The 23,413-nt window shown below is 35.1% G+C and overlaps 1 protein-coding gene across 50 annotated transcripts in view; it reads right to left on the reverse strand.

Moving 5' to 3' along the window:
• RIMS2 (regulating synaptic membrane exocytosis 2) overlaps positions 1-23,413 on the reverse strand; it is a 486,153-nt gene that overhangs the window by 320,177 nt on the left and 142,563 nt on the right. For 4 of the 50 annotated variants that reach the window (XM_030011052.1, XM_030011042.2, XM_030011051.1 and 1 more), the window contains exon 1: positions 11,171-11,777. The exons of 42 other annotated variants lie outside the window; for them this stretch is intronic. In XM_030011052.1, coding sequence (XP_029866912.1) covers positions 11,171-11,292 — 122 coding nt within the window. In that variant the 5' untranslated portion in view covers positions 11,293-11,777. Of the gene's footprint in view, positions 1-11,170; positions 11,778-23,413 lie in introns of those variants that run through there. 4 more of the 50 variants (XM_030011054.1, XM_030011047.2, XM_030011053.1 and 1 more) reach the window with 1 other exon arrangement.

The raw sequence follows: 23,413 nt of genomic DNA on the forward strand, positions 1-23,413 counted from the left end.
AAATATAATCAGGTGAAATGGAGGCTATGCTTTCACTGCAGAGTTAATACAGACTTCTGCTGTGATATTGACAGCATCCTTCCTCACAGCTGCTCTCATAAACCTCTTCTTCCAGTTCAGTAATGCTTCTAAATTGGAGTTCCCGACATGTTTTGAGTACAGGCAAAGTCCAGATATGCGGTCTATATGCAAAGGTCCCTACTATGACTGTACCAGTTTCATGCTGGCATTAGTCAATTTGTAATCAGTATAAAGTGCATTAAAATTAATCATTGTAGCGTTTTCTTACATTTTCTCAGTGTATCCAGTTCAGTTTTTGCTAAAGCACACTCTAAAAATACACTGCACAGAAGTGATTAAGTACAAAACCTGTCAAAATAATAGAAAATAGAATTTTCTTTCTAGATCTGCTTAGTGCATAGACTCATCCAGCACAGTGCTGATAAAAATCTGAAATTAATATATTGGCCTAAGAACATGTTACCTTCTCTTGGTTTTGATTATATAACTTAAAGTTGCGAATTCTCTTCTGGAAAATAAGAAAAGCCACCAATGGCCGTTAATGCAAAATCATTTGAAAAACTGAAACAAATATAAGTTATTTGGGTTTAGCTAGTGATATGAGCAGGGAAAGATGTTGAACTCTGAATGAAGTGCTTTTGTTATGCAATAGAATGAGATTCATCCCCGTATAAAGTAACTAGGAAAGAAATTAAAGTTTCTGAAATGTGTTATTTAGGTACCTGGAGATAATGAAATATTCCACTCTATTGCCATAGTTTAAATTTTGCATTACATGAGGGACGCATGACACATGATTTAATAAGGATATTCTATTATTCTGCAGCATATTCTTGTGAGGGGAGAGAACTGAAGCAGGAGAACGAAAAAAATACAGACAGGCAAGAGAGAGAAATAACACACTGCAACTCAGTGAATAGGTCCATATCACAAACTCCATTTTCTATCTTATCTCCACGCTGTTGCACTCCTTAGATTTCAGTGTACTTTTTCCACACATTTTCATGGCAATTACAATGAGCTAACATTATTTTCTGGAGACAAAACCGTATCACATCACTAACACATCACTCCAAATTTGAAATTGTTATAATAAAACTCCCAGAATTCAAGTAAATCTGATGTATTGCCAAAGACCTATTTAAAAATATTTTTTTCTTTCTTCTTTTTAGTTAGCTCACCTCACTTCAGCTGAAGCAGCAGTAGATCCAAGATTAGTTCTCAGTCTGACCTAAACTGTTGTTTCAATATCCACTTGCTCGAATCAAAGGTAAATATATGCAACAGACTTTTTTCTGTATGAAACAAGAACAGTTTGGATATCACCCATATGTGATCAAAATGAAATACTGATCAATGTACCTTGCATAACTTCAGTAGAAAAGTGGTTATTGAGACAGCATTTAGAGCCCAGTGATTATTCAAAAGGTTTCCCAACTAAAGGTAAGCAGGAAATGTTCAAATTTCTCAGCTGTGTTTATTTCTATATTTAGCTGTGAACTCTAAGATACAGACTTATTCATAGTGGATTGCATCAACAGACCAGAATCCAGTAAAGATCCCTTTGCATTAGTTGCATGGAAGTACTGCAACAATAAAATCCACAAAAATGCAGATCTGCAGGTTTTTCCCCAGTTTAACATCAGGAGGCCACACGACACCCCCTGCAGAATTAATGATTTTTCTCTGTGCTTAACAGGAGAACAAGGTATTTCTGTACACTAGTGCAATCTTGTGAGCACAGTCTCTGAGTATCTTGCATAGTAGCCCAAGTTTTCAGTGTTTCCATTACACTTGGCAAATATTAGCAAACATGCTTACTGCACAACATCCTCACATGTGTTAAGGATTTCTTTGCAAATACAAATACATTTGCTATTTGTATATGAATACAGAATTGCATAATTATGTTCAGTTTTTAAATTACTGAAAAAAACTTCTGAAAGACCTATCCCAAGACAAAAAAAAAAATCAATGTAGTGAGGACACATCAGCTGTGTAGCTGACAGTGTGTAAGGAAATAATGTAGTTAGTAATATGATGCAATTTGCAGCTGGTATGACGGAGGTCATCGTTGGTACAAGTGAAGGATATGGCACAAAATCCTTGTGTATATCTAGGATATTTAAGTTACTCTGCCACATGGCCTAAAATCTAAAGATGAACGTAAATTCCCAGAAAATAGAATGCAAATTTAATTTGATCCTTCACTTGCATATACTTACAAACCCAGGATCATGAAGACCTTTGCAAATATTTGTAAATTAAACTTCAGAGACTCCCATGAAGTATTAAATATGAAATACATCCCAGAAAACTCCAGCAGTGAAGTTTACATGAATTTCCTGGCACTAAAAAGGAGATGTTGACAGTGGCAGGTGTAGAATTCAGTCCCCTGCACCCCCCAGTTCTTTGACTGAATGACACTAATACCTTCTTCTCATGCTTTATTCTAAAATAAGAGATTTGAATTACTATTACAGGTACTCCTTATAAACCATGATTATGCTGTGTCCTGCAAATTAGCGTACTTTAACATTAAAGATCTATGCTAACCGCAAGCAAGCTTTTGTGCACATAAACTATTTGAATTGCCGTGTTTTTAATATCATAATTCTTGTTGCATTTTAAAATCTTTTCTGTTCTCCCTGACACTTTTCCAAAACTCCCAAAAGTATGACAGTTAGATGAAGCAGTTTCTACGGGAAGAGTTCTTGAAAACAGGGCACTTACTCACTTAGAAGCTTTTACTGTAGGTTATTTGAATAATGATCAAAGAGTGTTAGAGTCACTGTGATACAGAAGAGCTATAAAATTTGGGTCTTCTCTAAACCCCACATTCTTCTTGTAATTTTGCAGCAGAACAATGCCACCATTAGCAGTGAAAAATGGAAGTCCTCCAGTGAATGAAATACTGAGCACCCCTGCACACCCTAACATCTACACAAAATGCACTTGCTTTGAGTGCAATCTGAACACACAGGAGCAACAACATAAAAAATAATACTGGGAAAATCAAAAAATTTTAAAAAAACCATTGGTATATAGAAGAGGAGAGGGTAAGAGGGGAGGAGAGCTTTTAGGCTTGCTGTTTCAGCCAAAGTTTTTAATGTTATCCTAGATTCTTTTTAATTGTTTGTATTTCTATACTTGCAAATAAATTTTGTAGGATTAGAGATAATAAATCAATAATTGGAGTGTGAAGTTGCCTTGAAATTCTGAGGTTCCATCTTTTAGCAATGTTTTATTCATCATCTTGGGTCACTTTAAAAATACTATTTTGAATGTGTTACATGGAGAAAAAATGCTAAAATTTGTAACAAATATTCTCATTTCATTATTCTACTACTTACTTAATAATGAAGTGACTTATTATTTACTTACAAATATACATACATAATACATGCCAAAAGGTCCCATCTTTGGTGCACAATAGTTAAACCACATACTAAAGTTCTTTGTTTTAGAGTATTTCTCTGTGACTTTACGTACTATTTCATAGGTTAAAAATTATAACTATTTTAAAGCAATTATCATAATTGTATTACCTTGCTTGTCGACTTAATTTTGTGCACCTCTTAAAAAGTAAACATTATTGTTCCTATTATAATATGTATGGCTATTACTATCTAAGAGACATGGACTAAAAACTAATGTATTGAAAATATTGATGAAGTTTCACGATAAAAAATTATCTTGTATACCAGCAGATAGGAATTTGGAAGTATATCTTAATCAGAAAGATAAGTCAAAAATTGCAGGGAGTATAAACTGTATTATTCAAGAAATATTTCATTCTTATAAATAAAGACACCATGCAAATTCACTCTGACTTCTGTACGATAAATCCAACTCAATTCTTATTCTAAAACCAATAAAAGTTATGTTTTAGCAATTAAATCTGTAATCCCTGTCACACTTAGACAAATTTGGGACAAAATTTTCCAATACACAACATTTTTATTTAATTTCTCACTCTCATAATTATTTCTTATCAGGTTAAGAAAAAAAAAAAGCAGAAAGCAAAAGCAGCTACCAGAAAGCTGCCTTTGCCTCCCTATTGCAAAGCACATGCTGAAGTGAAGCCAAGGACTTGAAATACTTCCAATTTCTGCTTCAAACCTTTTATCTCAGGGTAAAGCTAAAATGATACTGTTAACTCCCATACTCATCTTGGATTTCACAGTTTTTCAGGAGCCATTATTATATTTTTTATTCCTTTTCTCAGAACCTTGTAAATCACTTGAGGCCCAGATACCAATCTTTCTTGAACTGTTTTGAAACATAATGTTTTCTATAAGTAAACCTTCATTCTGCTTTTACAGTGGAAAATCAAAGAGTAGATTCCTGATAAATCTAAAGGGACACTAGGTCCACAGTATAGCAACTGGTAGGAAAGCCCTGTTGCACCTGAAAGTAAAGAAGCAGTGTAGCTGCAATACTGCTCTCTTCCATCCTCCCCAGTTCAACTGGACCTACACAGCCAAACTTCCCAATTTTATTTGTGCTATTCTGTCCACCTGTAAGTTGTGGTAGTAGAGGTTTAAATAGGTTTGTTTTCCCTTCTAATCCTCTTCCTACCCAGAATCACACTGTGCCAAAAAGATGAAAAAGAGGTAAAAAAACATCAAGAAACGGCAGGGCCCACACCAACAGAAGTGGTCATCTTCCGTTCCACTGCTTCAGTGAGTCAATAATGGTGGCAGGAATAGCCAGCAAAACTTCTTTATCAAGGAACGCAGACATATCTTAGTTCTGATAAGGAAAGTTTTGCTTTTCGAAGCCCCATGTTTCTACAATGCATTATAATTACTACTGCTGACCTGGTAAATGAATAGTGCCAATAGTAGGCACACTGTGCCATAAATGTGCATGTGATTTAACTTACTGACCCAAGAGGAAAAGAGCTAAAAGGATAAAAAAAGGAGTGAAAACAAGGTGAGGGACTACATGAGTGCAGTTAAACAGTTTTTTACATACTTGGTACTGAGCAAAGCAGGACTGGTGAAGACTCTCACCAGGAGTTTTTGAACATACAGGTGGGAAAACAGAAATATTTATGAATATGAGTCTGACCAGCTGCAGCAGTCTGGCATATTGACTTTGCCTCATACCAATATACCAAACTCTAAACTGAGGCAGGATGCAGCCAATTTGCATAGCATTCACAGCAGTTTTACCGGAGTGACAGCACCCTGAAGAAGCATCAAATGGATAGCTGGGGCTAGTTATTGTCTCAGTCATCACAGCTCAATCTATCCCCAAATGTATCTACTACCTAATCAAGGGTCATGACTAGCAAATTTGATTTCTGGATGTCCGTGTTGGAACATGCAGTTTTCATAAACTACTGGGCTCTTGTCATTGAACAAATCTCTTTAAATGTTTCAAGTTGAGTACAAAAAAATCACTCGTCATTTTTTAATATCATGGCCTCTGCCTTTTCTTCTTCCAGAAAAAGAAGATAATACCCATATCTTACGTGGATGTTCTGAGGAATGACAGAAATTATCTGAGTTATTCAAGAATGGAAAGAGATTCTTTTTATATGTTCTGATCAAAAATGTGGTACTTGGTAACTCAAATATAGCTTAGATTTCTGTTGCTCTCACCCAGGTGAGGAAAAAAAAATCAAGTTTTAAGGCATGTTTAATCATTTCCAAATTTAGGATGATTTAAATTTGCCAGTTTAACATACTATCTGAATTGAGATAAATTATCCACCTCTGACCCATCCTCTTTTTTCTTCCTGGTGGGAGGTTAAGATCATATGCCAGCTAGGATTTTATTACAATCATCACATAACAGCAGCTGATGCACAATGAGAATAGAGAGAAACCTGTTATGGCTGCAAATATCCACAGCTCTGTGAGATTCATGGAGGAAGCATATGTCACCTTATTAAATCTGTAGCAACTGAGGTAGAAGTAACAGAAGGTATCTCTCTCCAGAGCTGGAAGACATGGGAAGAGAAATGGTTCTGTAAGGAAATCTCTTGCTTTTCTCTCTCTGAAAATATCTGTAACAGGATGTTACAGGGATGGTTTTTCCTAGAAATAGGGATTTAAAAAACAAACCCAAAACCCAACAGCTGCCAAGACAGGATGGAATACAGAACTTCTTCTCAGAAAGAAATAGCTTTGGGGCAAGTTAGTACGTTCAGTTGCTTCCGCCAAGGGAAATAGAGAGATGAGAAGTTTTAAAAACTCATGCTACTTGTCCCACTTTCTCCCAAAGTAGCAAATTAAGGGGCAAAGGATGGATGGTGTTAGATATACTTATTTGCAGCTCAAAGAGGACATAGCGTGCCCTATGACAGGATGTATAGCAAAGGTGCAAAAAAGACCAAACACACAGCTGTAAGAGTCTCTCTCTACCTGTTGCCCCAGCCAATCTTCCCTTGTGTTTACAAAGTTTATGTGTATATATATATATATATATATATGCAGATAGGGATTCACCTGAATATGGCTTATGCCTCTAATTTAGGAATAAAAAAAGATAAGAGGATCATTTGAGATGGATAACCTCTCTGAAGTAATATAGACATCTAGGGCTGGTGTTAACTTTGTTTTGGAATTCTGATTTTGTCTGATGCAAGACACGAACAGTTAAGAACCAGGGGAGGAAATAGCTTTGCTATGCCATTAACTCATTAAGGAAAAAATACATAGTAGGAATGCAAATAAAAGTTCTGGATTTTTTTCCAACATTGCATGGTTTTTCAACTGAGAAAGCACATCAGCTGCAAATTTCAGGAAATTATTTAAAACAGGATTATATGAATCTAGGATGGAGGTAAAAAGGGAGCAGATGTGAAAATCCCAACAAACTAAATTTTTAGAGGTAGTTATAGACAAGCTAGTTTTTGAAAGTGAGGAGAGGCAGTTTCAGTTATTATTCACTACTGTATGTCAGAATATGGACAATATTCTCTCGGTTCTAATGCCATCAGTGTGGTTTTATCCTTGGCTCTGAGACTAATAATAGTTGAAAATGCAACATTCTCTTAGAATTATAGCAAACCTCTTGCTTTGTTGAACTGATAGAGTCAGAAAAAAACCTCAGATCTATTCTACAGAAATATCTCAACAAAATTGTTTCCCAACAAGGAACAGAAAATTCTCTTTTTCCTTCAATGTCAAAGTAATCATTATTTGCACCATGACAAATAACAATTGTCTGTGCCAGTAATTCTTGACATCATGTGATGGCTTCATTACAAAATGGAGCATTGGTAAATAGCTCATAGGTATATTTAGGAAACAAAACAGAAAATTAAATAATGAAAATATATCATATTTTCTGCTAAAATGATATTTTCTGTGTAAATATCTGGTTTCACAAACAGGCTGATTTATTAGGTATTTTAGTAACCTTTTGAAAATCAATGTCTTTATGTAAAAGATGCTTACCAAGGGATTGAAAAAGTGAAAACACGTAAGAATCTTTAAAAATTTTAGGGTTTCATTCAATGAAAGAAAATACAGTTTACTTTTTTAAACTAAGTGTGTCTAATTTCAAAACACGGACCATTCCTAAGTCTCTGCTGTACATAGAATTTGTGAACAACCTTTGTACCATTTTGGGGCCGAATATATTGGTTATCGTATGCCCCTGTGTGGCCAACCTAGACAACAAATTCACTTTCACATAGCTGTAACAAAGAAGTAACAACATGTCATGGGAGCAACCAGGTTTAGGTAAATCCACTGCTTTCCATTCTCAGCAAAAAGCTGTTAATATATGCTGCAATGGTAAAACTGGACTGATACTTTTCTGTACAGTTTGTATCAATTCTAGTCACAAAGGATACTCGCCATTATGCAGTGATGTGTTAATCTGAATATTGCCCAAAGCAACTGTGACTTCACAAAGCACGCTGCTACAAATAGAGCATCTGACAGCACAGTATTTGTACACTAAACTCTAAATGAAGAATGGCAGTCAGAAAATCCAGCTGATTTGATAACTAAAGGTTTTTAAAGACATTTAAAAACTTTATGTCATTGTCTTAATCATTTGAATGAAAAGTATGTCACTGAAAGTCATCAGAAAAATTTTACACTGCAAAAAAACAGAAGATCCTTTAGATGCTGCTTTAGAATTTGGATGTAACGTAAGCACTTAGTATGTTTTCAGAAAAGGTCTCCTCATTTCTTTTCCCATACTTTCTTCTCCCAGACACATAAAGAATTTTATTCCACAAACTAGCTATTTGCCAAATGTTAAGAATGCAAAACAATTCTTGTGATTTCCTGACATGAGGTAATTCTAATCATTTTTCAATAGCAAGTAACCTATTACACAGGAAATAGCACTACAGTCCCCAACGTAGGTGAAACACAATTTTGAGGTAAATTCATAGGTCTCTCTTACTGCTTCAACTGGCTGGAGTTGGTAATGTCAGACAGAGACGTGCAGGACCAGGAGGAAGGCCCAGTAAACCAGCTATTTCTTTTACACTCACAATAGCATCTTACAGCAAAGTGTTGCCATGTAGCTGGGAAAAGAGAACTAAACTGCAATAGTCCTCCAACAGAAGCTGTTAGCAGAGGATAACTAAACCCATTTAAATGGTAAAATCAATCTAACCCATGAGGAGTTTAATATCATTTGGGTCCTCTCACGTCACCTACTACAATGCAAAAAATATGCAAATAAGACCCCAACTCATATAAGGTTTCTATGGGAAATGAAAAAAAAAACCAGTTTTATATCTATTCCTGTTAATGTTTGGTATAATATCAGAAAGCGAAGGCCAGGATAACTGGCTTTCCTGCAACAAAATCACAGCATATGTAAACTTTCAGAAGAACTGAAGAAGTCCAAGAACAGATGATATGAAAATTAATAGCAATGTATTTTCAGTTACAGTTATATGCATACTACCTAGTTCCCTCTGACTTTCTCTTTTATATTCCATTATCTACCATACTATTAGTATGCATTAGCCTGTTTTCTTCACATTATTACTTTGTGTAAGCAGCAGTTAATCATTCTGTGCTTAATGTCAGCTGTTATCTTTCTGGACTCTGACTTTTACTTTTTAGATGCAAAAAAAAAACAGAAAGAAAAACCTTAAAAAGAAAAAGGATCATCTCTTTTCAGTCTGACAAAATGTTTAGCTTCAAAGTCCAAAGAGACAGACCACATTATACCTCACTGAAGCAGAACCTTTTACATGCTAGAGGTATTTTTGTTTTCCTTACCATAGTTCTGAAACATTAACTCTTAATGCATGAACAATTAGTTTTTAGACTTCAACTTCAGAAGACACAGAAAGCATGACTTAGTCTCTCATGATTACTGCTGGATAATGTTAGAAAATTGCATGATGTTTTCTTGAGGCCAAAAGCATTGGTACCTAGAAAAATACGACATTGCTCCTTATAAATATAGAAATATTCTCATCCTAAGACAGACAGCCCATACTAGGTAGGAGGCTAGGTTTCCTAACAATCCTTTCTTGTTTGCCAGTCTTCTAGGATAAATATAATTCTAAATCTCAGGCGCAGCAAGTGCAATCAAATTCTCTGATGTCTTTTGATTTGAAGCTGATACCATATGCAGCTTTTGGTAGAGACTTACAAGCAAAATACACACCTAAAAGCACTATGCACATGTATCTGTAAAAATAACAAAAAGCATGCACCTTGATCTGCAAAAAAGCATGCACTTTGAGCTGCAAAAATAGATCCAGAGAATCAGGACTTGGTTTGTAGCTGATTAGAACAGTTGCTAAGGGCTTTGTTGGTTGCTGCAGGCCTGAAACTATGCCCTTACAAATATGCACTGGTTTACAATCACAGTTGATAATACATAAATTATTGCTCCATTTTGTAGAGCTTCAAAGACTTCACAGTACACCAAAGGGATGTAAGAAAAATCTCACTGACTACAGATTTCATATATATCTAAGAAAATCTTAATTCATTAAAGTGATTATGACTGCTATAGCTACCTCCATAATTTTACATGCCTAATTAGAAATTCATAACCAAGATATCAAAACTTGAAAACAGTTAACATTAAATAAATATTAAAATATTTATAAAGAAAACAGCAGCAGTAAGGGAGAGAATCCTTACAACAATATTCTGAGAAATAAAATGATAAGTTTTCTGAAGTATTAAGTGCAAATATCACTGTATTTAAGAAATAATATCCCATTTAAAAGGGATTCCTCCCACAGATACAGAGAGGAAGATTAAAATGCTGGATATAGTCTCTGCAATATTACTTCCACCCTTTTTCCAGAATGTTTCCATCAGTGCACTATCTTTATAAAAAACTACAGGATTCTTTTTCTCCCTGATCTGCATTCACACTGTTTTAGATAAAATTCTTAATCATTTTTATTGTTAATATTTAATAGCAGTATGAAAAAGTTCTACACATGAGTATTATAGTACATTTACTGAATAATGCCACAAAAATGAGTCATTATTAATTCAGTTTACCCCCAAAAAAATCCTAAGAAACCAATTTAATAATTATCTCACACCAATAAACAACTTCTCCTTATCATTTCTAATTCCCACAAAAGAATAGCTGTTCATAAAAGGATAGCCTACAGAGCTGACTGACATGCTGCAAAGCATCCACTGATCAACTATAATTTGGCCAGTTAAAAAGATTATTGAAAAGCGTCACACACAGAATCTAATTCTTCTAAAAATAAGAAACTGCTTGCTGCCCATTTTGCAAAAGGTATGCAGGACTACTAATTTACATCTTCCAACAAATTATGTATGGTTAAACAGACATATCTTTGAGCATTTAATCCTTTCACTGCCACATCCACATACAAATCATTTTCTGAGACAAATTTGTTTATGAATATTTAATATGCTTTAAGGATTACAGCTAATAATGCTAGCTTCTAATGGTAGCTAATGTATTTGAAAGATACATAACCATCTTAAATATTTTATTCTATCTTTGCTGGCTTGCTTTCTGCAGATTGAGTTCTCATTTAAATCCTTACATAAACATAAAACACCAACAGAAGAGACTCACTGCTACCATAAAAATATTAATATCTAAGAGTGCAATTATAAAAGTACCCCACTGAAAAACATGCAAATAGATTACTGTCAGCATAAGCATAGCAATGGTAAGGCAAAAATGTTTCATTTCTACTCACCTAGTGTTGTTCAACGTTTGTCCAAAAAGATCATTTTGTAAAATATTTGGAGGGGATGAGAAAACCCCATGAAAATGAGATAAAACAGAATTGCAGACCTGGCGCAGTGTCTCAAATTGCATTTTCTCTCTTTCCTTCCCTTCTATTTTTCTTCACCACCTGTCTTAAAAGTCATCTATTTTGCACACACCATCAAATGCAAACATGCCAATCAAGTTCCATATTTTTCCTGATCTCTGTAAAAACTGTGCCTAAATGAGCAGGGGCTGATAGTTAATTGTACAGTCATTATTCTTCTAATTCAGTCGTAGAAGATTTAGTACCCGTGCGGCTTTCTCCTGACTGTAGCAAGAATTCTAAACAGCAGTAAGCTTTTTGGGCATTCCCAGCTGAAGTGTGAAGCTGAGCTGCTTTCATGTACTCTACTCATATTTCTCTAAGCCTATTAAAAACACGCAGTGAATAGATGCTGTCGTCAGGAGTTTCAGCACATCTGGCTGCCAGCAATAAAATCTCAGAAGTAAAAAAAAATGAGGACAAGGCATCCTCACGCTGTTACTACTGTCTAAGAGGAGGAGGATTTCTGCATCTTCCCCTCCTCCTTCCCTCCCCTGTAAAAATGACTAACATCAGTGACCGTGTATGTAGGTCTTTTTTTTTTTTTTTTTTTTTTTTTTTTTTTTTACGTAAAGGCAGCTCTACAGGACAGAAAGAGCACTCTAAAAATATTCTTCATATAATAAAAAACTGAGACTGTAACAATAGACCTTTCATCTCATACCTGAAAAGCTATACTGTACCTTACATGAGATAACAAGTTTTTCAGTGCAAATATTTAAATGTAATATCAATCCATGACTGAAGCAAACAGTATACATTCTATATGTAACTAGTCTGTTAGGTACTGTATATACAGCATCAAGGCAATGATTTATCATGCAAACTTGATCAATTACTAAAAGGAATGACTGCATTATATATGTACTACATTTCAAAATAAGAAGTCTTCAGCATCTTTTAAAAGTTTATTGCACAGAATCAGCCATGATGCAACCGAGCAAAATCAATTACTTCTCTGGGTGCTCCATACCTGTCTACTTCCAGGAAAACCCACTGTCTTAGGAGCCTACGTCTCCAGTACACATACAGTACAGGAAGTCAAAGAGCAAGAAGCAGACTCAGTCATCAAACGGAACACAGTGAGATTCTGCAGCATAATATGCATGGTGAATACCATTAAATGTACAGAAAATAAGTATCCCTGACTACAGAACATATTTTTCCTCTTTTCTTTCGATGCTTGTGCCAGAGGATGACATTACATAACATTAGAGAATATATTCTATCATTGTCAAATTGAAAAATAACAATGAAAAAGATTTTCCTTAGAATATCTCATTTTCTATCCACAGCTTTTAACATCTTAGCACTAATTACAAAATCTCCAAATAAACCAACATAAAATGAGGGCCATTATTAAAGCTCTTCCACTGAAAACGATTTTAATCCCAGAAGATATGGGAATAAGCAACCTTCCAGCTAATTAAAATGTTGTATTGATGTGCTCAGAAAGGAGTACCCATGCAGGCTTATTTGGCCAAAAGGATGGCAGCTACAACTCAGATTTTCAGACAAAAAAAGAAATAGGAACAAATTCATCTCCAGGCCCCTCTAAAAGAGATATAGAAGACTCCCTACTAACACCCATGTTAAATATTTAAAAAAAAAAAAATCAAGAAAATATCTGCTAATAAAACAGTTCCCAAAAGTCACGTGAAAACCTACAAAGTACTACAGAAAATAGTTCTTAATATCTGGGCTTATGCCTATAGCATACTTTGCATTACAGAAACATTTGTATTTGAGAAATGCATTACAACTTGTGGTAAAAAGTACCAGGCTATATGTATGGCAAAGCTGGTAACTGTTGAGATCCCAGAGTAGGACCTAATGGGTGTTTATGGCTATCTCACTATAATAAAATGAAAACTTAATACTTGGTAAATACCTTGCCTACATTACAGAGAATTCATGTTTGTAAGATAAGAAAATTTGCCTTTACATTCATTCCATCAAAAAGAGAAAATTTTCATATCTGCTGCAAGAAACAGAATCATCTTGTTGTTACAAATTATTCAAGTTATTCAAATAATTATTAGTCTCATATGCACCACTTAACCATCCAGAGAAAATGTTGACCATGGAGCAGGTACAAGACCAATATTTTAACATATATTTCAATTATATCACCATTTTGTTTTGTGCCTTATGAATGGTCATCAAAGCCAAAATGTTCCTGCAGTTGCAACCAAGGTCTGAACATTTGACTTTCACCTTTCTGTGTCTTCACTTTCAGATATATAAAATGGAAGTTATGACATACATTCTTTTTTTGTAAAATTGTTCTAAAACTACTGACAAAATAGGATACATATTTAAAACTTCTAGTTTTTTCGTTTAATTCTGGGGTAAGGAATGAAGAGTACTCTGCAGATATTCATGCAAGTAAGACCTTTAATATGGAAAAGATAAAAGTAAAAGGATACTTTTAAAGGCAAATAATCCATAGTTGCTGCTAGCAGAAAATTCAACTATAATGACAAGGGAGTTGTGCAAATACACACTTTTTTGGATGTCTGGAATTTTCATCAAGATTTAAGTTACTGTTGATTAGAAATACAATTTTTTTTATTTCAAAAAATAAATGGTACAGAAAAATAAACAGAATTGCCTTCCTTTCCTGACCTTTCTATTGCTCTCCATGAGACCCCTTGGCCACTAAACAATTCCTTCCTGTATTTACTATGTGGCCTATATTATTGTATTGACCCTATAATGTAGACTTATTACTAAGCCCTCTTCTTAGTTACTTCCACCTTTTCCAAAATATAATCATTTGGGCTGAGAAGAATCAAGGAAACAAAGAGGCCTAGCAAGAAGAGGTTGGAGGGGATGGAATGAAGGAGCACGAGCACAGTAGGCTGTGCCCACTGAAGTACCCATCCTTTCAGAGCCAGAATGGAGCTGATAATCAAAAGAAGTCTGTGGAACCACAAATAAAATTTATTTCCTGTGCGCTAATATTGTTTGAGAACAAAACAGTACAGCTACTAGTTACCTTATGTCGATCCTGTTAGTGATCTTCAAATGTCTCAGTATTTTTTACATTAAAAAATTTCCTGTGGTGAAGGGCACAGTGATTTGGTGTCATTTTTAAGATTTAGGAAATTATATCCTCAGCATTCCCAGATTAAAAGCCTCACATAAGAATTCTGGAAAAGACAGGAATTAATTCTTTTCTCTATTTGATATTTAACTTCCTTACACCTGAGATCTCCTTTTCTCTTCTTCAGGTCACTCACTCTATACCCACCAATATCCATATTATAAGAAAAAAGAGGTCCTATGTGCACAGGCTTCTTTTTTCAAAACACCCCTAATTGTGTACTTCAACATGCACTAGGTAAGCCAAGCACTACTCAAGCACTTGTGATTCTGGTGTTTCCTAACAATTGAGGGCCTGATTCAAATAATTTTGATAGTGATCTTTATTATAGTATTTTGTGTATTTATACTTGCATATATATGTACACAATCTTGCTAAATATGGTTTAGTAATAATAAATTTAATTTCTTCACCAGTTTTACGAAGGATTTCATAGACATGAATATAAAGTGTTTTAAAGATATTGCACAGAATGGGAAAAACAAGTACCAGATAGTCTAAGCGACTACCTGACGTGACTGACAGCCTATTTCAAAATGAGAAGACAAGCCCGGGAAAGCATCATTGAGTGCATTAAGCCAGGCTACACTGAGATCCATACAGATACCTATTTCTCTATCGAAGCTGACTCTTAATAAACACCCTCCAGCTACAAGTAGTTTGGAAGAAAAGTTATTCTAGAAAGCTCCCAAGTGTGTGTGAATATTTTTCAATTTATATAAAACATTTCTACTTCAAATATAAGATTAAACTTCTTTGATTTTGATTCTAGAATTCAGAAAGCTCTAAAGGTAAACCTACTATACAAAGAAAGTTGACAATATGTACAAATATGTTGTCTCAAACATTACTTATAGGCATGACGTCTTTATTATAGCCACACAGAAAAGATATTTCACAGAAAGTTGTAGCTTAAACAAGGTAAAGTCTTGCAACCTCATTAAAGCTATACATTACAGCTCATAAGGCAAAGATTGTTCTGTGATAAAAGATACTATCAAGTACAACTTTGGATTCAATTCCATTCTAATTTACTGGATATTACATAAATATAGCTTGATGGAATCACAGATGAAAATGGTAAAGATGGGTCACTTGGAGTTTGGGGGTAAGAGTAGGATTTTTTAAATGTACAGTAAGTCAAACCTCTATTTTTTTCATCTAGACACTAAATAAAATTGGGTAATTAATAGCACATAAATACCTGTGATGCAGCTACCATTGCTTTCCAACATGCCTTTACCAAAGCATTTAGCTAAATATTTAGAATTAAAAAATTTTTACTTTTTAAGTATTCTCATTATGAGAAGAAAAAACATCTGAACAAATGCTTTTCAGACAGGTAAGTTAACAACAGTGGCCTTGCACATTGGATGGTGTTACATCATTACAGTTTATAAGACTACTCATTTTTGGTCAGATTAGCGAACTGATGCTCCAAGGTGGGACATGATTTTAAAGGACTAACTTAAATTAAATTCAAGGATGGACATTTCACTTCACTACTGCAAGTGAAATGCAACCAGACTTTCTTCTGGCATAAAGCACACCTTCATTTCTATTTCATCACATCAGTGTTCAAAGGTTCAGCTTCACAAGGGAAGATTAGCAAGAACTAAGGCAAAATCTACAACTGTAAATTTAATCACATAAGAATAGGAGTCATAGAAGCCAGTATCCTGAATATCTAGGATAGGACATAATAAAGAGAAGGATGCAGATAAAGCCTCAACCCCAAAAGGATAAAAATACCTAAATCCAGGCTGCAGGGAAGCATCAGTCTCTGCCCAAGAACTGTAATAATGAATCCTCTCCTTGAGCTGGCGCCTGAGCAGTCATTCAAAACGCACCCTTCTTTTTATTACAGGAAGTCTGGCAGTTAGAACAGTGTCTGGGAACATGGAAAACTGAGTCCCAAGTTTCTCTTCTGGCTTCCTCAGATATGCCCACAAAGTCCTCATCAACACCCTCTTGGTTATTCCAAAGGGAATTTGTCTTTGCTGTTGAGACTGTTCTCTCTCCCGTAAAATAATTAAATATTGAAAGAACTATTTAATTCACTGAGTTAAACATTCATTGAGAACAGAAAAGTGATACTGATTTTATTCCCTGGTAGTCAGGTCACAGATCTACGATGGAAGATACTGAAATTCCAGCTAAGAGACCAAACCTTGTTACAGAAAATATCCACTAACAAAGTGCAGTAAAATAAAAGAACGGAAATTCATCCTCATGTTCAACCATCAAATATTGTTTTTTCTTGCTTGCATTTTTATCTCAGTATCATCCACACTTCCCTGATTCCATACTTTCATTTTTGAGGCATTCTATCCATATTCATATAATTCTTTTTAATGTCCTTCATCTTTCTTCCATTTAGCCCTTTAATAGTAATCTATACTCTCCTTTTAGCCTAAGTTACAGTTTTTAAACCAAGGATATAAGACTTAGAAACCTGGACAATCTGTTTATGCATTTTTCTGTCCATATTACCATCTATCACCATGATTAATATGCTTGAGAAGACTGGTTAATTTCACAGGGGCATAAATATTAAAATAGTTAAATTCCAGCAAGCTGTGTGAAAATCAGCATCATCATAGGAGGAGAAAGACCCAAGTCAGTGCACATAGAGGAAGGGTGGGTAGAACTGAGCCATTACCCATTGACTTTGGCAGTAGAAAGACAGTCAGAATATGGTCAGTAAATAGCCATGTCATTGCCAACTTAAGTTTGACAAAATTATTATAAATTATAGGAAAAGGTGCTTAAGTTATTGTGATCCTCCACCACATCACAGAGGAAATAGGATAGAAAAACATGAGACACCATTATAGGCTGTATTGATTCTGGTGCTCATGGAACCACCTCTCTCTGTTGTATTTAACTCCCTCATTCCTCAGTTTCCATTGGACTTGCTGCTAATGGTATCCCATGCACAAAGGACTCACCAAAGTTTATCTCTTGTTCCACCAACAGTAACACCAAATAATGAAATAATAATAATTCATCCTTAGAATGAGCTTTACAGAAACAGTTAATCATCACAAACCTTGTAAGTACATTATCTATTAAATACTTTAGGAAATGAAGCTTAAGTGACCTGGTTCAGGTTACACATAAGAATAATGTCAGTGCTCCAGATAAGATGTGTGAACCCCAATCCATTCTCTTACTTGCTGCGTTTAGGGTACTAGAACTTTGCTGTTCCAAAGCCTGTTGAGCTACTGTTCCCTGTAGCAGCAACTGTTTAGTAGCCTAACTCCAGTGAAATCAGGGATAACACTGCATGCCAATAGTCTTTGGATCAAGGCCCAAAAGCGCAGTTCAGCACTATGCCTCTAGCGCGTTCCCAAATTTTGGAACTACTCTAGTGCCAGTGGAAGCAGTCTGTGCACTGTTCCTCAGTCATGAACTCGCCCAGCAAGTACCACAACACTCCGAATGGTTAAGAGGACGCTCTGATTAATCTACTTAGATTCAGGATAAAATACAAAGATAAGCTGTCAGTTTACATTTTGTACCTTCACAGGAATCTGGATATTTCCATCTCTGAAAATTCTCAGAACTAATGTCATCAACACAGGGGGAAAAAAAGGCAAGCAAATGTCTATTTTTTAATGAAAGACAAAATTAACCTTGACTTGTATAGATTCCCAAGAAAGTCAAGGAGTATAGACTACATCAGCCCAAAAGGCCAAGTCTTGGGAGATTCCATATCAGCTTTGGACTTCCTTAGCAGGAAAGTGCCAACTGTCCCTAATTAGGTGCGCTGAAGTTCTGTGGTGAAACCAAACAATTCGTTTCCCTGCGTCTCATCGTGGTCTAAGTAAATGACAGAAATAATCATGACCCACTGATCAGTATTGCTTTAAAACCTTCTATGTGGCAAGCAAGTTAAACATGAGATTTCACCTGTATACTTACTAGTTTGGAAAGAATACATTTTACAAATAAAATATTTGGAAGCTGAGTTTTTACCTTATTTTGACCAGTTATGGCTTAATTAAATTCTAAACCTATGAAAGGAAAAAATGAAAACTTGTGAAAATTAAATGCTAGATGACTTGTTTATTATAAATAGTTTCAGTGTTAAAAAAAATCTACATTTTTTAAAACTCACATAACACAATGATCTGCTCCTTATGCAGACACTAGGAAATGTGCCATATGTTCACTTGGGAAATCCTGCTGTTAGGCCTAGTATGGACACATACAAAAACTGGCACTGACTGTACAAATTGCGCATTCCAGGATGAGTAAGATAGAGGAAAAAAAGCCAAATAAATTGGACAAGGGAAATATGAAAATTATCATTTAAAATCCTTTTGTTATTAATGATGATAGACTATACCACGACTATACTACTTCTTGAAATGAATCAGTAGTTATGCCTCAGAACCAGGTATACCTCCCAGTATAATTATTTTTAAGCTATCTTTAACAAGAATAATTTTGACTTATTGGTTAATTTCCTTAGCTCAATATAAATTATGGCTTCTCAAACCTCTCCGTGGAATTCTCTTTAATACTTTAGTTGAAAGGCAATATGGGAAGTTTTGTTTAAATATGACAAGCCATAGAATAGTTGAAAATAATTACATGAAATGTTTAATTTTAATTATTTTTCTTACCTCTGTCCTTCTCACCCTTCTGAATATTATGCAATATATACAACTTGCATGGTGAATCAAAAAGCTTCTGTTGCTAGGGCACACCACAAGTTGCATCAGGTGACTTGAAAACATGAAATAGTATAGTGTTGAGTGTGAGGGTTTTTTCCAGCACAAGTGGAATAAGGCACTTTGGATTTTGCTATTTTGATAATAATATTATATGCTACATGACATGTTCACAAAAAAACCTCTGAATACTACTGTTTTAAGTACATTGTTGCCTACCTGTGGTCTGCAACAAAGCTCCAGTGCCTAGTTCCTGCCTCACTTGTCAGAGCTGGGCATTTCTAAGTATTCCTTCCTTAGGGAATTCTATGCTTAAAAATGAACATGTTATTGATTTTAGGCAAATTCAGAGGTTGAATTTAGATTGCTTGAATCATTGTCTGAAGTTATTAACACAGACATCCAGATTCATTCCACTTAAATATAGATGACTAAGGTGCGTAGTTCAGAAGCCTACCCATCTTTTTTTCCTGTATAATCAATAGAGAGAGAGAGGAGCATGTAAAAAAAAAAACCCATGTGATGGAAAATTGCATGAGTGCCCAAAAATAGGTTTAATGAAGTGTTCTTACGCTTGTCTAAGTACCTTATTTAGGAGGTATGAATATAACTCTGTGGTTGCATTTCTATTGCTGGATCTGAGAACACTTTCCAATTCCTGCCTTGGCTGTGTTCTGACACCATGTCAGAAAATCCAGGTGTGCACATTCTCTCCCTTTTCCTACTCGTGCATTGTCCCAGCATATAATCCAGGCACTTTGTGGATCTGCATGTTTTCTAGCAAAATTCCTATTGATGGTAGATCTCCCATATTAAAAAAGAAGCCCTAAAATCTAGTGATACATGGGTTTTAACACACTGCCCTGACCTAAGACATAATTTATCTAAAAACCTGCTGGGGCAGAAATTGCATTTGGCAAACAAAAACCAACCTATTTGTCTAATAAATGTAGAAATTACTTCTTCAACCTGCAAGACCGCGATTCTAGTTTGTACTAAAATAATTCATAGATATTGCTAATTTTGTTTCATGTCTGCAGGACTGGTGGGCTTCCTACAGGAGAAATACATCCGGTTTTCTCCACAAAATAGTATCTGTAAACTCTGGGTCATAGAATGATCCTATAATCAGTTCTCCACTTTCCTCAGAGTGTCTGACAGTTTACTGAAATGGCTATACATCCTAAGCTTTTAGTATTAATATATGCATTTGTGCAGGTTCATACATGTGGTATAAAATACATAAATAATATTTTTAAAGTATTAAAGGAATACTATTAAGATGGAAGAATTAGGCAATCAGAGTTAGAAAAGGTCTAACTGAAAATTCATTTCCCTGACTAAAGGAATAGCGGCGTTACCTGACAGGAACAGAAAGCTGTTATACTCTGGTTGAATAAGCAGAGGAGTACGTGTAATACACATTGATACAGCAGGCTCAATATGCAGTAGATGCTGCACCTCGCAGAATGTGTGGTTTAGAGTAGTATATTTCAACCAATTTTACCTTCAGCTGACTCACAATCAATTGATATTTCTTTGCACCTCATTACAGTACATGAATCCTGCTTTATGCCTCATTTGCAGTTCTGGATAGTTCACCAATGAGATGTGTCTCACTAGTCAAGAAGTGCTGGCCTAGAACAGAGATTTGATTGATTTTTGAAACAATGCATTGAAAACTTCATCTGCTACAAAAGAAATTTCTGTTCTTCACTCTCATCAAAAGTTATCATTTGTCACCTTTCAAAAAAAACAAAAGGTGATTTAAAATATTACTAACAAAGTATGATGCATGATTAATAATGCAAAATACTAAAAACAGAAGATGAAAATACACGCACTAACAGTTTTCAGACATCTGTCTTTCCTCTCTGCCTCCGGATGATGTATTCAAGGTGAACGTTGATTTCCTCAGTGCTCACAGGCAGTTCGTACTTATATCCCTTATTCTCCTAATTATACCAATTTAAGAGAGGACATGATTAGCACAAAGCAGACAGCAAAAATTAAATCCTACAACAGTCCACTGATGATTACCAACAACGTAAATGCACCCAGCACAGTAATAATTTCAATATACACACTCAGGTAAAGAGATAATATTCTCTTTGTGAAATACACAGTTGTCATCCTCTGTGGATGAGATCCTTTACACAAACAGTTCTTTGGGTGAGCAGGCTGGTCATAAAGCTCCTTATTATGTAAAGAAAGTAACAGTTACACTGATCTCAAAGTCCATGGTGGTTATACATTGCAGAAATTGGCTCTCATTCCCTGTGAACCTGAGAGTTTAATTAATTTTAGAAATTCCTTTTAGTCACCTGGAAAATAACCTAAGAGATTTATTGCAGTATCTCTACTTTCAGACAACTAATTTGGACCTTAAAAGGCCTCCAAACTTGTGTTGGGTGTCAATGTGTACAGGGGATCTGTGATGGAAACAAAGGCTAATATATAGGCTAGAAGATAGATCATTCTCCAAATGACAGCAAGATTAAGATTAGCCTTTTCATTTTGTGAAACAGGAGCTAGGAGAACACATCTATGCACTGGATTGTTTATTAATTTCTGCTGTTCAGTACACTGGATAAAAGTTGGAGCCTTCCATATCTTTGGAATGAGTTCAGAGAGACTAATTTATCTTCCTTTCATGTCATTATAAGATTTATGGTCTCCTGGGTTGCTCCTATCTTCAGCTGATTGGAATACCAGAAGAATATTTTCCTGATGATCACACACCTCTGGAATTCATTTTCTTTGACAGTGTCATGGAGCCTGGGTTTTATAAGCATTACAGCAGTGTAAATATTTTACTTTGGAAAGATTTCCATTTAATACTGGAGTTTTATATTAATGGAGTAAAGGCACTTCTGGTCATTACATTAAAAGCTTTGGGGAGGGTGTTAGGGTTAATTTCATAATTGATTGTTATTGTAACTGTAAGGCTTCATGATACTGGGTGATATACCACAGTATAAATTTCCAAATACAATTTTCAGAGAGAAAAAAATGTTTCCAAAAGAAGTACCCATATGCCACATAAAGCATGAAATTTAAAATGCTTGTCTTGAGGGAAATCTCCTGGTTTAGTTAGCTTCACCAGGCTTAACTCTGAAAATAACTGACAGCTTTTCTGAATATCTACAAATGGGACACAAGCATTCTTATAAACACTCTTAATTACTTGAAGGGGGAGTGAAGAAGTAAAGTAGGTAAGAATGAATGGTCCTGATCTATGCCAGTGCATCAGTCATTACTGCAGTATAGTCTATCATCATCCAAAACAAGTTTGTTGAAGAGGAGAAGTTGAGACACTACTAGTACTGGCCTTAACATCCAAGGTTCCAGAGTTTGTTTTGAGTCAGTCTCATCTACAAAATACTCCTCCCTTTTCCATTGTTTAAGTGACATATCTTCCTCTTTTCCTTCACACTCTGATTCTCAGGGTCTTTATAATTTACATTCTCATTTAGGGAAGAATCTCCGCGTCAAAAAAAAAAAAGTATGCTGAGTAGCAATTAAATATCTAATTTCTTCCTTCAAATATTAATACATATTTTCTAAATTAAAATAAATTTTCCAGTCATTGTATTTACTTGAGCTATGAGACATGGGAAGCACCCAAAATATATATTGTTTTTTAAGAAATGCAAACCCAAGTCAAATTGGGTTTATTTCAAGAATTCTTTTTTGTTCCAATCGCTGTTAATGAATGGTACAGGAAGATGAATCATTACATGTCCATTTCAGGAATAAAATGCAATTATCTCAGCATCATGAGGAGGTGAAATTGCTGAACTAACTGTTGAGTTGTCGAATTTTTTATATTCAAGAAGTGAGATTGTTGAACTAATTGTGATTCCTCTTCTAGGTTAAACATTTTTCAGAATTCTAACTGGAGCATAAAGAAACAACTGAAGTAGGTCCATTTTTGTCAGCCCACCACCTCATGCCAGAGTCAACAAGATTAAAATTAATCTACCTCTGGGAAAAAAAATTGGGTTTGTGCACTGATTTGGAACTTTAGAATGCAATGTCCTTCTGAAGCTTCCCAGTTGATTTAGAATTACAAAGAAAATCAGATGCTTTCTGCTTTAATCTCATCTGCCTTGATGGGTATTTTTTTAATTATTTTTTCAAGTGACCATCTAGGAACTCTATCATTTAAAGTCCAGGACTTTCACAAAGTCATTACAGAATAAAACCTCTTGCAGCTAAAATGCATTGCTTTCTATCAAGATATTTCCATAAGAACTGTTGTCCTTGCTGTTTTCTTTTTGCCAGAGAAAATGGGTTTTCTGCAGCAAAGTTCATGGTTCATCCTATTACAAG

Source organism: Aquila chrysaetos, chromosome 4, assembly GCF_900496995.4.
Source record: "Aquila chrysaetos chrysaetos chromosome 4, bAquChr1.4, whole genome shotgun sequence".
Classification (NCBI taxonomy): Eukaryota; Metazoa; Chordata; class Aves; order Accipitriformes; family Accipitridae; genus Aquila; species Aquila chrysaetos.